Here is a 13737-nt window from a genome sequence, read left to right as displayed (position 1 = left end):
TACCACCATAGGCCTCGGGCAACAGTTACACACACTACAATAAAGTGGACTCAACGACCAACGCTACGAGATTTGCCGACCTGGTGTCATATTTGCTTCCACCTTTCAACCTCAATTTTTTCTTATTCCTACCTTTCGTCTTACGTTTCAGACACGATCCATGCGCATCCGCTCAATAAGATCAAGTCACAGAAGGATGGAATGAAGGGATGAATGGACTATCTACCCACCTACCGACTTAGGTAACTACTACCCAAGTTACCACCGTGGTAGCTACGGTAGTAGTTTCTTTGCTAATTATACTCGAATCTGCGAGGTAATAGGTCGTAACTTGCTGTTCACATCACAGAAAAAGTTGAGCTTCTAGGTGTTTCCTTCCTGCGTGATACACAATAGTGAAAAAGAACGTATGGCATGTATCCGATAGTCCGCCACGTGGAGAGGTCTAAAAACATCACGTACTCGCTAACAGTCGAGGTCCGGGACCATCAAATTGAAGGTTGCCCGAGTCAGTTACTCGTAAAATTCAGTACTTGTTGATCCTTGCTGTGGGTTGCATACTGACACCCGGCCACGTTCTGATCAAGCAAAAACCGGGCAAAGCATGATGCGGCAGCGCGGCCATGGCCATGTGAGAACGTTGATTCTGTGGAGTCTCTCCCGAGTCCGAGGTCGCTTTCGGAGATTCCCACGAATGTTGGTCAAGTTCAGGGAACACTCATTACTTGGATAGCGGCTGTAGATAGGCAGCCGGCCTTTCCTCAGGGCTCTCTTCTCTTCAATCTGAAAATTTGTATCCTCCTTCCGGTCTGTCTTGCGAGGGTGGAATATCAGGGTCAGGTTTGGTTGATCAAATGGCATTCGACCTTCCTATGATAGTCGTGTCTTGTAAGAAGGAGAGTAATTCTCCCATCACATCGGATCATTATGCTTGATCTCATTAATTTATTACATGATAGGAGGTTCTCTTCATGAGTTCATATGAGCTTCGATTATCACAACAATCACAACGGAAAATCCCAGCCCACCTCACCATTACCGCCTCCATCATGCCTCTCCGGCAAAGTCGGCAGTCTGCCAAAAGCGACACCGAGGGTTATCAGTCGGGTCACGCTCCCTCGCAATCTCGGTATTACTCAGGTTCATCAACATGCCCTTGTCACCATACTGGTGGAACCAGGGCCCCGTCGGAGACCGAGGCTTGCCGGACTGTGCAAAAGAGGTGAAATAATCCTGCATGGTCTCTGCAACGGTACTGTTCTCCTTGCCGAGCAGCGCGTTGCCAGAATTGGACCCCTTGTTAAAGAAGGTATATCCCACATCTTGGCCGTGAATGGCGGGTGGAATGCTAAACTCGTACGCAAACGTCTGGTTGTCGTACGCGCGGTTGAAGTAGTCGGTGTTGCACACAAACACGAGATCGGAAATGACCAGGGCGGCGCGGGCGAGTGGGGAAGTATAACCGTAGGAGCCGTCATACTTGGCTGGATATAGGGTGTTGGCGATGTAATCGCTGACGTTCTTCTTCATATAGGGGAATTGCTGTTTGAGTTGCATGGTGAGTCCATTTGCATCCCGACTGTCCGGCGGGGTGAAGACCAGTCCCTCATCCGCATTGTGTCCCACCATAATTTTCAAGTTGTGGTCAAAGTTGCCCTCTGAGAGGAGCTTGCCTGGTAATTTGGGCACAAAGGTACCGTCGACCACCGGGCCGAACATGAAAGAGCCCCATGACGATTTGGTCGCCACTTGATAGGCGTTGGCCGCGATGACCTTGTCAGAAGGCAACTTGCGGGCCTCGTCGATAGTGCTCACGTTGAGGATCTGCAAGAACTGTTGCAGCACTTGCTCGGGTTGCTTCTCATCTGGGATGGGGACCCACCCGGGACTCTGGAGAATGGCTTGCTTGAAGGGCGAGGGACCCGCGTTGCCTCCATAAGCTGTGATTTGGTGCATGATCGAACCACCGCCGGCCGATTCGCCCATAACAGTCACGCGGGTAGGATCACCGCCGAAGAGGTGGATGTTCTTGTAAACCCAGTCCAGACCGAATCGCTGGTCGTAGAGAGCAGCATTGGCGGTACCATTGGCCTTGATGGATTCCCCCCAAGCCAGCCAAAAGCACCAAGCTAGAGAGAAATAGCAAAGACATCAGTATACACTGGTCTCAAAAGCGAATCTCAAAAGCGAAAGGGAAAGATTCCCCGGCGACTTCATAGAGCCGACCCAAAGGATGCACGAGGTGCCCGACTTACACGATAGTTGAGAGCAACATACACCACACCTTCACCGACCACTTGGCTGCGTTTGATCAGCCCTGTCGGGTCCTGGCCGCTCTTGTCCCCCCCGACATAGCCACCTCCGTAGATCCACACAATCACCGGGGCCAACTTGTTCTTCGGGATAAAGGACTTGTGCTTGGTACTGTTGGTGTAGGAGCGGGCCCGATCAAAGATATTTTTCGGCACCACCACATCGAGGAAGAGACAGTCCTCGGTGGTCCGGGGATCCATCTTCTCAGCGGTGTAGTTGTACGAGGAGATGTTGGTCGACTTGGTGAATGTGGTGTTGTACAGCAAGCTCAGCAAGAATGCTGGCTCAATGTCAGTCTCCCACAGCGGAGTGGCCTGAGGACATATGCGTCCGACATGACCGGTCTGAACGTGAGATCGATTCTTCTCCGGGGCCACGGGGGCCCGGAAGCGAAGGTCACCTAACGGAGGAGCCGCATATCGAATATTGCTGAAGTTGTACTGGCCCGTTGTGTGCTATTCGCAGGTCAGAAGCGGCATCTCCCGGAATAGTCGTCATGTTTGGTCCGTTCTCATCGAGTCACTCACATTCAAGGAGAATGCCTGATGCAATTCGTATCCAAGATCCACGATCGGAAGGTCTGCGGCAAGGGACGCCGAAACGAATCCCAATAACAAAGTTGCAGCCTTCATGATTAGGCTTGCAGTACACTCACAAGCACGTCGAGAAGAAGAACAATTCCACACCTCTTCTTGCCCATCCTCGGAACTCGCGGCATCTATATATATATTTGATATTAATAATCGACCCATGCCGAACTTGTCAACAAGCCTCGGCGCAGCTGTGCGGGGAAAATAAAAAGGTAATTGATCGAGCTCCATGATCCATCGTCAGCTCGCACGACAGAAGATCCCTCAGCTTGAACGAGTCCGTACACAATGATTCGTCGAGCACCTCAGGACCTGGCACAGTGCGTCAAGCCCCAAAAGCATGCCCAACGTGGTGGAGGGCCCTGCACGCGCAGCACAAGCTGACCATGACTCAAACGGGCCATCAGCCCGAGCAAAGATGATGTCAAACGGTGCCGGGACAGTCCAACTTGACTCCGCAAATTGCTCGGGGGTGGTTCAAGAGCCCCACTGGAAGAGATCGTTTCCCCCCAATATGGGGAACAGGAACAGGAACTGGAACAGCTCGGAAGGGCTGGGAAGAGTGAGGGCGAGAGAGGCACATGACCTGCACCTTCAAGGAACAGCTGGCTGATGATGACCGACCTTTATCGCAGGTCCGACAGTATTGTACAGAGCACAGCAGTATACCGACATGATCCAGCGGGATCCCGGACGAAAACATTGCCCCGTTGCCAACTATCACCATCACCATCACGTACTCAATCGAGTTAGTCCTACAGTACTCCACAGTCCGTAGACTTCGTACTCACTACGACTCACAGTGCCTTCGGAGAATGCGGGGATAGCCCAGCCGGGGGGCGTTGAACCTTTTTCATCGGGGAAACATGACTGGCTTGATCAACGATGGGGCACCCCAGAATAGGCGCCTCCGCCGAAGGAACGCGTGAAAAGAAACTACTATTCCTCTTTGGCACAGAGTCGGTCGACACGATAGCGATGCGGCAAAAGCTTGCGAGCTGGGCTTGAGTGATTTTCCAAGAACATCGTCCAGCTGTCTCACCGACTGGATCCATCAATGTACAGTACATCCATAGCGAACGATGTTGCGAGTCACTGCGATGATAATTTCATGTTGTCCAAGTCATGTACTCAAGATGAAGATGCGATGAAGTATCGGTTCAACAACCCCGAGGAGTGCACCTCAATTCGTACGGCAGCGATACAGCTTGACTACCGCAGCAGCCTAGAGGAGCCTTGTGTCGTTCAAGAAACAGAGTCCGGGCACGTTAACGTGCCTTGAACGTAATTCCAATTCCATCCACTCAGTGGAGGCTTCGTCATCCTCGCCAGACTCTCGTACCTTCGAACTGACCACCGACCGACGGTGGTCCTGCTTGCTTGCTAATCACATTGCGACTCGGCTCCCGACTTCACCTTCCGAATGGAGACTTGACCTGAAATACTGGTGCCTTGAAGAGAACGAGACCCTCGGTTGGCGAGACATCCGATCTCTACGATTACCCGAACGCAAGGAGCCGATGAGACTTGTTGCGATCGAATACCACTAATCTCGCCTACCCTGCCGGAATAGACACCCTGGAGCGATGTTGTGAACTTGACTTGAAGCTGTCGCCCATGGCTCTAACACATAGTCAGGCTCACGTGATACTATCCAAGTGCCCCCACATCTCCATCCGGGCGCGCAAAGAGCTCTAAACCATCATGCCGCGGATACGTCCTGGTGGTCGTCCAATTCGTCACTTTGAGCTGCTTTCCCGGTCATCTTGTCGCCTCAGCACCTTGCCAAAAGAAAAAAAAACAGACCTGGTCACGGAATCTACGATTAGGGTGCTAGTAACCACGGCAAGCCCCTCAGCTTGCCTTCCTCTACCTCGCTCCTCGCGCAACACCACCGCCGTCGAAAATCATCCATAATGAATGCGCTTATGCAGTCCTCGCTGAATGAGGTTGAATCTAAGCTCAACACGCTTCTCAAACACCTGACTTCCTCTCCCGGCGCTCTGGGTGCTCCTGCAGCCGCCGTGTCTTTGCTGGAAGCCGATGACACACTCACCTCCTCCATCCAAACGCTTCGACTTCATCAGGACAACTATGCAAAGATCCTCCAGCTGCGCAGTGAAGCAGACCGCCTCGAAGAACGCGTCAAGAATATCGTGAGAGACTTGGAACGATTCGACAAGGAAATCAGGGAAGCATGTGGTGACGACGACGACGAGGACGAGGACAGTAGTAGTGACTGGGACACCGAGGACGAGAGCGAGTCGAAGAGAGAAAGCGCCGTCAGCCAGCGTACCGCTGCTCGCAAGGAGATTGATTACCGACTTTTGCTGGACTTTGCGCGACGAATCAGCAAATACAACCAAGAAGCCGCGGCCGACGTGGCCAAGGGGCTCAGTCGAGACAACCCTTTGGAGAAGCCCACCAAGATTGCGGCAAAAGACCAGGTCATGACGGGGACAAACGGAGAGACAGAGACTGCCGAAGAGAGCGCCGACCCCGTTACGACGGTGACCAAGGAAGCAACGCAATGGCTGGAGGACTCGGCGAATCTTACTCGCGAGGCCAATATGCTTCCATACCCCGCGGAGGACCGAATACGCATGGGTGTCATGGGGAAGATGTCGATAGAGAGTAATGATCCGGATACGGAACTGGAAAAGATGCTGCGTAGTGCGGAAGGTCTGAACGTTGCAGAAGCGTCAAAGCCACTCCCGCCGCCGCCTACTGAACCACCAGCACACGAGCCGGTGAAGCCCTCCGCTCCGCCCGCTGGGACATCTACTGCTTCAGCAGCGCCTCGCCCGGCGCCGGCGCCCGCGCCAAAACCCAAACCCAAAGCGACATTGGACCTTGATCTTTACGATCCTGACGACGATGACTTTTGAATCTACCGTTCCATAAAGCCTATTTGGGTTTTGTTTGTCCCAAGATGATGATAATGATACCAAGAAAGCGAATTGTTCAGATGTCATGGCGAAAATGTCCAAATCCATAGTAAATCCCTCTGAGAAGACTTGTTACATTAAACATGCGCTTAAAATGATCATGCCAGATCCCTCTACAGTTTGTATCTGGTAAACTGGAACTTGACGCCTTTCCACATGTCCAAGACATTGGGAGGTGGGCTACCTCAATCAGTCCACTTGGCGCGAGTCTCTCGACTGACAGAAGCAAAGTCGTTCCTTTTCCGACCGGGCTGGTCGCTGGTGGCTGGCTCTTATCAAGGAGACGAGGAGAGCCCTTGGCCAGCATCAAAGATCTGAGCAACGGATTTCACCAAAGATTGACTAATACCCTGAGACCATCTGGCACACAACACCTGTGATGTGCGCTAATGAAATCAGCCGAACGTTCCGAACGCCGAATACATGATTTCAAGCCGTGGTCCATCCAGAAAGCGAACGGCAGGACGCAACTGGTTCCATTCGCAAATATAGGACACCGTTAAGGAAATTTACCGAAATGGCACTTTTTCATGTGGGTCATTATCCGCGATTCCAAGAGGATTGAAGCTTTTGAACAGCGTAATCTGTGGCCAGACCAAGATCGGCCTCAATACCTCGCAGAAGATCGACAATGATCTGCCGTTCGGTGCTGCTCTCCAGACATTGACCCATAGCATACAATAGCGGAATCATATTGATTCGGACCTCGGCATGTGGTCGGCCAAAAGCTATGCCGCAGACCTCACGACAACGATGCTCAACTTCCTTGGTGACTTCTCTGTATCCTTGCAGACGGTCAAATGCCGTGCTCGGCCCGCTGATCTCGTCCGGGGGACGGTTCAGCAAAAGCGCGATTCGAACGAAGTTATAATGCTGCATGGCAGCCGCACACGTGGACAATGCATGGAACACCTCTGGGAAGGGTGCTGGCGGGCTGTTTGCCGGACTTGACGGATCCCGAGGATGCTCAATGCGAACACAGGGACGTATCGTTTCCGGAACGCCCTCAAACCAAGTTTGCAAATCGAAACATAGGCCTAGCCATGTATTTGTGTCGGGATACTGAGGTGACTGTGCTGAGATCGCATGAGAGTCCTCGGAAATGGAGGAAGGAGTCCGTGTGACTGGGGATCCTGTCCACTGGGCGACTTGCACTTCTTTGGACCGGGCCAGGAAATTTACCACTTTGATTGCTAGCCAATTAAGACTGTTGAGAGTCTGATCTTCCTTTGCAATGTAGGGGCAGACAGTGTCGATGATTTGTGCCTTCTCGTTTTCGTCAATGAACATTCCCGCTGCCCGCCACAGCGACGTATCGGACGGGTTGAGATGGGTCTGCGCGCGTATGTAGTATGACCCCAGGTAATCCAGACGCGCAAAATTCCAGAAGCTGGCTCGAATGGCGTGAGAGAAGGTTGAGCTGTTTGTGCCCATAGCCTTCTTCAACATTTCGAACACTTCTTGAATGCTTGCAAGATACCTGGTTTTGATTTGATGAGTTGTCAGTTGACCGGGTGGGTTTAGGGCTCTTCGCATATCAGGTCACCGAGGTCACTAGACTCACATATGCCATTCTTCGCCTTTCGCGTCCAATAGCTTATACGAAATCAAGATCGCGACAGTTGCGAAGATGTCTTCAACCTTTCGCAAGAATGTCCCATCTGCGAAACCTTTCCCCTCGGCTGTCAATCCCAGCTGAGTCGGCAACCAGCGTTTGAGCACGTCGATTGGCGAATCTAGCACTGCCGAAGTCGATACGCTGGAATAGCCATCCGATGCAGACGCGGCGAGATCGGATATCGCAAGGTAGTAGTAATTGACTCCCTTGAGAAACCAGTCTACCGCCCCAGAGTTGGGATATATCTCGCTCACCGCTGGACTCGTCAAGATTCCTCGGCCGGTGTGGCACTTCACCCCTTTGACTCGACCGAGCTGCTTGGCTGCGAATGCAGCCATGGCGTATCTCATTGATACATTGTTGAGAGCTCTGATGGGAACATGTACCGAGAAGAACTTTGCCGCATCCGAAAGATCCAGCCTAAAGGGCGGAGTCAATGTCTGTTATTCCAAAAGCAAGAGACACGTATTTGTAAGCTTGGCTTACCAAGGAGCGAGGTTCTCTGCAAAGTGACGCGTCAAGAATGCCAGCTCGTGTTCGGTTCCGGTCATGAGCTCGGAAAAGATGTCGCGGAAATCTTCATGCTCATCAGTGTGCTTCATTGAGCTATCCGCGGTAGACGGACTTTGATCATGATGACTGGCCCCAGCAGCGTGGGCAATATTATTGAATTCGTGGGTCAACTCGAGCACATTTCCCCCATTGCTAGGCATTCCTGGGCTTCTTGGTGTGCTCCTTGATGCGTCGCGTGGGTTCGCACCATGAGGGGATCGCGGATAGTGTCCAGAAGTCGTCTGTTGGAATGACAGAGGCAGGCTTGCAGGGTCTGACACAATACCAGGGTGGGTTGAGCCAAAGGATTCGCCTGTAGATAGACTAGGTCCACCTCCTGCTTGTGCTGGCGCAGGATGAAGAGGGAGCTCGGGACCAGACACTTCATTTTCCAAGAACACAGGCTCATTGCCTCTCATTTGCGAAGTATTACTGAAGCTCTGAGGGCAAATGCTTCCAGTGTCATTTCCATGGTCCTGTGCAACGAGGTTAGCGTTTGGATCACATCGACAAGTGGTCAAGGTAGGTCGATTCCAGTAATATCTACCTCTGCGTTTGTCTTCACATGAATTTCCTGATAAGGCGCATATCGACGACGCACAGTGGCCCCCTGGTCAATAAACTTTCGAGTTTGTGAATATCCAGGACATTCTACGCCTGCATTGATGCATCGCTGGCATTGTGGACGAATCTCATCGCACTTGAAGAGTGTCAGTCAGAAATGCAATATCGGTATCCCAACCCAGAGTTTTATACTTTAATGTGACGCTTTTTACAACGTTCGCAAGCCTTATTTGAAGGCACTCCAGGCATGATGCTTTTGTTGTTGTGACTTTGAGTCGTCTCCACGGACTGCACACTATACAGTACGCGGCTACTCACTTTCCGAGGGTTACGACACCCTTGACGCTGTTCAAGCGGTATGTTTGTGAAGTTGCAATGGTCGCCTTATTGTTGTGTTTGCTCTTCACATATCGGAAATGGTGGTCCAATTCCATTCGCTAACCAAGTGCATTTCCCGCATGAGTAGGGATTTAGGATCCATGAGGTAACTGCTATGACGCCCTCGAGAGAGAACTTGTTATCTAAGCCGGCAATATCTCGGCAGATATTCGGAAACCCTTCCTACTGATGCAACTCAGTCAAAGGCAAACGCCCAGAGCTTCATGCCAGGAAAGCACATCCAGTCCTCACTCGTTACCCGTGGTCCTGAATTAATTGTTAGTGATCTCGATAGAAAACTCCCTGTAAAAGATTCAAGTTCGTGATCTTTTGGTGGACAAAATCGACAATAGGAACAACATGGATTCCTGGACGGAGAGGCCGACCGGCAAACACCGTCGGCAACTTGGTTTCGATTCGATCGGACGGTGCTAAGCCTGGCGTGCGACACTACTGCTACTGAGAATCTAGACCACTCAGTAGAGTCAGTACAGTCCTGTTCATTTGATCGGCGCGGTGCTGCTTTGCACGGTTGTGTTGTATTCAGAGCGGTTAGAGGCGATCATTTTCAAGCTTGCAAGCTTGATTTGCGATCTGGTCTGGCCGCCTCATAACTCGGCAGTCATTTACCGTCGGACGGAGTTGGTACATAGATACACCCTCAAGACACACGAAGGACTGGGCTGAACAGCCGGGTTCATGTCCCGTTCAACCAGCGTTGAGTTTGTATTAGTCGAGTCAGTGATACTGTCACCTACAGTTGCACGCCTCATTGCAGGACTTTTGATGGCATGGCTCTAAGACAACCTGCGAGTAACCATGATAAGACGTTGGGAGCAACACCTTGACACGTCCTGTGGTCTACTCATGTCGAATGATGGCTACCTCCTGCTTTCCCCTAATACATGATTTCCATGCAATGCCATTATCGGTGCCAGTCCAATGCATGATTGGGCATGTTTGTCGTTTGATGGCTGTGGGTAGCCGAGTAGAATTACCCGCACGGCGTCATCTTGAGTCGGAGACTTCTTTCCATATTGCTGACTCTTCCAGGGTTGACTTCAATCTGGCGGTATTCAACTATCTCGCAAGCTTTGCAATCTCCCTCAGAGGGTTACATTCACTAATAAAGTATGATTAAAAACGCGAGCAAATCGTGCCGATGCTACTCCGCATCATGGCAGATCAGGATATTGTATCCCCCGCAAACTGAGCGAAGAATATGCCCCGTAACTAATGACTAAAGATCAACACCAGATCAGCACTCCACCTACGACAAGTGGAGATCCTGATCCAACTTAGCTCACTTCTAGGGAGATGTCCAGAAACGCTTCCTTTTTCTCTTCGTGCGGAGTCTCCTCCAGGAAGGCCTTGCACGTGCCGCAGACATCAGGTGCAAGTACCCTAAACGCACGGAATACATGCGTTGGCAGGAGGCCGGCATAGCTGTTTCTGGCATTACCTGGAAAGCAAATGTCACACTATGCAGATCTTGAGTACTACAGTACTTAGTACTTCGTTCGATCTGCCTCATGGGTCTCCATGTATTGGTCTCATCAACTTTTTTCCCTCTCCAGCACCGGCCTCGAAGGCGGATCGGCAGTCCTATCGGAGGGGATGCAGAATGCTATTCACGTGTGGAGTCAAAGCACAGTCAGAATGCACCCGCTGACTTCTGAAACACAAAAAGCCCTGTCGTAGGATGCCTTCCATCTTTTGACAAGACTCTCGCCTAGCTTTCCAACAATTCAAGCAAGCATGCGGCTGCATACTCTGCGCCCCGAGAACATACTGGCTGCGGCCTTCTGTGGCCCATTTGCTCTTGCGGCTTCAGTATCTTCTTTGAATGACTACGATGTACTGAAATATGTCAATCCTTTGATTGGAACGGCCAATGGAGGTACAAGAGACGGGTGCCCAAGAGGACAAGCGCCGAAATTTGACCTGCGACTAACAACTTCCATCTAGGCCATGTTTTCCCAGGAGCGACTCTGCCCTTTGGTAAGGAGCTCAAGGAGGTACTTCAGCGAAATTGGATCTCTTCTGACAAATTGACTAGGAATGGCTAAAGCTGTAGCCGACACCATAGGCGAGAATCAAGCCGGCTTCGCCTTTGATACCGACTATGTCACCGGCTTCTCCCACATGCATGACTCTGGCACCGGAGGCGTAAGAAAGACCGGTTTAACTGCATACAAGGAGCTACATACTGACAGCTTCTTTAGTCGCCATCACTGGGGAATTTCCCAATTTTTGCCCAGCCGTCTTGTCCAAATGACGACATTAATCAATGCAAGTGGCAGCTCAACGACCGAGCAGTGGCGTGGGAAAAGGATTCAGTCAAGGCTCGCCCTGGCTACTTTAGTATCTCTCTGGCAAATGGTGTTCAGGCTGAGATGACGACTACCAATCGATCTGCACTGTATCGGTTCACTTTCGACGAGGGCTTACCCGTGGCTCTTAGTCCTGTCGTTCTGGTTGATCTGATCGATCTCCCACAGTCTCGAACGAATGGCACGGCGGAAGTCCATCGAAGCACCGGACGTCTGACGGGAAACGGCACCTTTAGTCCAAGCTTTGGCATCGGGTCCTACGATCTGCACTTTTGCGTCGATTTCAAAGGTGCCGAGCTTCGCGACACAGGTACCTGGACTAAGAATCGAGCAGGGATCACAACGGATTCAGTCTCAATGCTAGCAGATGGAACGAACACACCGGCATCCTTATCAGCGGGAACGTTCGCAAGATTTCATAGTCCGGCAAACCGCACTATACTTGCGCGTGTGGGTGTGAGCTTCATGAGTGTCGATCGAGCCTGTGCCAATGCCCAACGCGAACAGCCTGATTTTGACTTCGAGGGGACCAGGTCTGCAGCGGAGGCTGCTTGGAGGAAGAAGTTGAGTGTGGTGACCGTCGACGCTTCGGGGGTCTTAGATGACTTTCAAGAGATCTTCTGGAGCGGCGCATACAGGTCGCTCATCAGCCCACAGGATTATACAGGGGAAAACCCGCTCTGGCAAAGCGATGAGCCTTACTATGACAGCTACTACTGGTTAGTAAATTTCTTTGATTGCTTGGGATCAACTCGTGATCTGGAAAGCGGCAAGCTCACATGTGTTGTGTAGTATTTGGGACTCGTTCCGCAGTATTCATCCTTTGTTGACGATCGTCGACCCCATCTCGCAGTCTCGCATGCTACGCAGTCTGATTGACATTTATCGTCACGAAGGATATCTTCCCGATTGTCGCATGTCGCTCTGTAAAGGCTTCACCCAGGGTGGCTCCAACGCAGATGTTCTCATGGCAGATGCCTACCTGAAAAAGGTGCAAGGAATCGACTGGAACACCGCTTACGAAGCCGTGGTGAAAGATGCCGAAGTTGAGCCCGCAAACTGGAATGTCGAGGGTCGCGGTGGTCTAACGAGCTGGAAGAGCCTCGGATACATACCGACTGACGACTTCGACCCCTATGGAGTGGGCACCCACACGCGGAGTATCTCACGCACGGTCGAATATGCCTATAACGATTTCTGCATCTCCGAAATGGCCAAGGTAATGGGAAAACAGGCGGACTACGAGAAATATGCAAGCCGCTCCGGCAATTGGGCCCATATGTTCAAGGCGGATCAGACATCCAGCCTTAACGGGTCCGACACAACTTTCACTGGATTTTTGCAACCCCGTTATATGAATGGAACCTGGGGCTACCAGGACCCGATCTTCTGTAGCCCATTGCTCAATTTCACCTCGTGCTACTTGAACCCAGACGGTCATGAGACTTACGAGGGCAGTTCATGGCTATATACGTTGTGAGTTCTGATCATGCGAATATCTCGTTTTGCCATGTTGCATTGCCGGGCTTACAAGCTCAACGCATGTGCTAATCGATACCTCTTCTATCCTGCAACACAGCTATGCACCACACGACATGGGTGCCCTCATCCACGCACTAGGTGGTGCGGACAAGTTCATCTCCCGCCTAGAATACCTCCATCAATCGGGTCTTCTCTACGTCGGCGACGAACAAGCCTTCCTGACCGTTTTCCAATTCCACTACGGCGGCAGACCCGCGCTCTCATCCAAATATAGCCACTTCTATATCCCCTCCCAATTCAACACCACTGTCGCCGGTATCGCCGGAAACGATGACAGCGGGGCAATGGGATCTTTCGTCACGCTGAGTATGGTGGGACTCTGGCCCGTGCCCGGTCAGGACGTGTACCTGATCACGCCTCCTTACTTCAAGGAGGTGAGGATTAGGAGCCCGTTGACAGGGAAGATGGCTACCATTCGCAATGTGAATTTCGATGCAAGTTACAAGGCTGTTTGTATTCAGGGGGCGAGGCTGAACGGCCAGAGCTGGACGAAGAATTGGCTCACTCATGATTTCTTTACTCAGGGTGGTGTTTTGGAATTGACGCTGGGTGTGACGGAGAGCGATTGGGGCACACGGAAGGAAGATTTGCCGCCGAGTTTGAGTAGTTATGAGTGATGAGGTAGGATGGTAGTGAATGGGTCTGGTGTGACCAAGTTTCTTTCACTATGTTGCCCTGAGTTTTCTGGTGATCCTACCGAGAGGCCGAGACTGTCGGCTTGAAGCTACTATTTTGGCACAGAAAATGTCAAATTCGAACAAGGAGTGGTAGATAGCATCGAAAAGCTCAAGAGATCAAGTGCCTGAAGGGGTGGCGTTCAAACAGAGACACGATCGAGACTGTCATGAAGACGGGATATCATATATATACACAAGAATTGTTGCAGAGATGGCAAATTG

At 51.4% G+C, this 13737-nt stretch overlaps 4 protein-coding genes across 4 annotated transcripts; 2 read left to right on the top strand and 2 right to left on the bottom strand.

Moving 5' to 3' along the window:
* Positions 1-1047: 1047 nt before the first annotated feature.
* N7539_006493 (uncharacterized protein) lies at positions 1048-2945 on the bottom strand (the record flags this gene model as incomplete). The annotated part of the gene is made up of 3 exons (XM_056936095.1): positions 1048-2129; positions 2285-2768; positions 2841-2945. 3 exons carry the CDS (start codon positions 2943-2945, stop codon positions 1048-1050), a joined length of 1671 nt encoding a protein of 556 aa, XP_056789019.1.
* A 1874-nt stretch (positions 2946-4819) lies between these two features.
* N7539_006492 (uncharacterized protein) lies at positions 4820-5791 on the top strand (the record flags this gene model as incomplete). Its single annotated transcript, XM_056936094.1, has 1 exon — positions 4820-5791. One exon carries the CDS (start codon positions 4820-4822, stop codon positions 5789-5791), a length of 972 nt encoding a protein of 323 aa, XP_056789018.1.
* Positions 5792-6391: 600 nt separating this feature from the next.
* Positions 6392-8834, bottom strand: N7539_006491 (Zn(II)2Cys6 transcription factor domain-containing protein; the record flags this gene model as incomplete). Its single annotated transcript, XM_056936093.1, has 6 exons — positions 6392-7331; positions 7416-7889; positions 7956-8263; positions 8308-8367; positions 8569-8721; positions 8778-8834. 6 exons carry the CDS (start codon positions 8832-8834, stop codon positions 6392-6394), a joined length of 1992 nt encoding a protein of 663 aa, XP_056789017.1.
* Positions 8835-10721: 1887 nt separating this feature from the next.
* On the top strand, positions 10722-13455 carry N7539_006490 (glycoside hydrolase family 92 protein; the record flags this gene model as incomplete). The annotated part of the gene is made up of 6 exons (XM_056936092.1): positions 10722-10863; positions 10932-10964; positions 11023-11132; positions 11189-12015; positions 12089-12772; positions 12831-13455. The coding sequence occupies 6 exons, from the start codon at positions 10722-10724 to the stop codon at positions 13453-13455; spliced, it is 2421 nt and encodes an 806-aa protein (XP_056789016.1).
* Positions 13456-13737: the final 282 nt, after the last annotated feature.

Source organism: Penicillium diatomitis (genome assembly GCF_028827545.1).
Source record: "Penicillium diatomitis strain IBT 30728 chromosome Unknown utg000008l_segment0_segment0, whole genome shotgun sequence".
Taxonomy (NCBI): Eukaryota; Fungi; Ascomycota; class Eurotiomycetes; order Eurotiales; family Aspergillaceae; genus Penicillium; species Penicillium diatomitis.
Note: the sequence above shows the minus strand (reverse complement) of the source record. Positions and strands in the feature narration are given on the sequence as shown.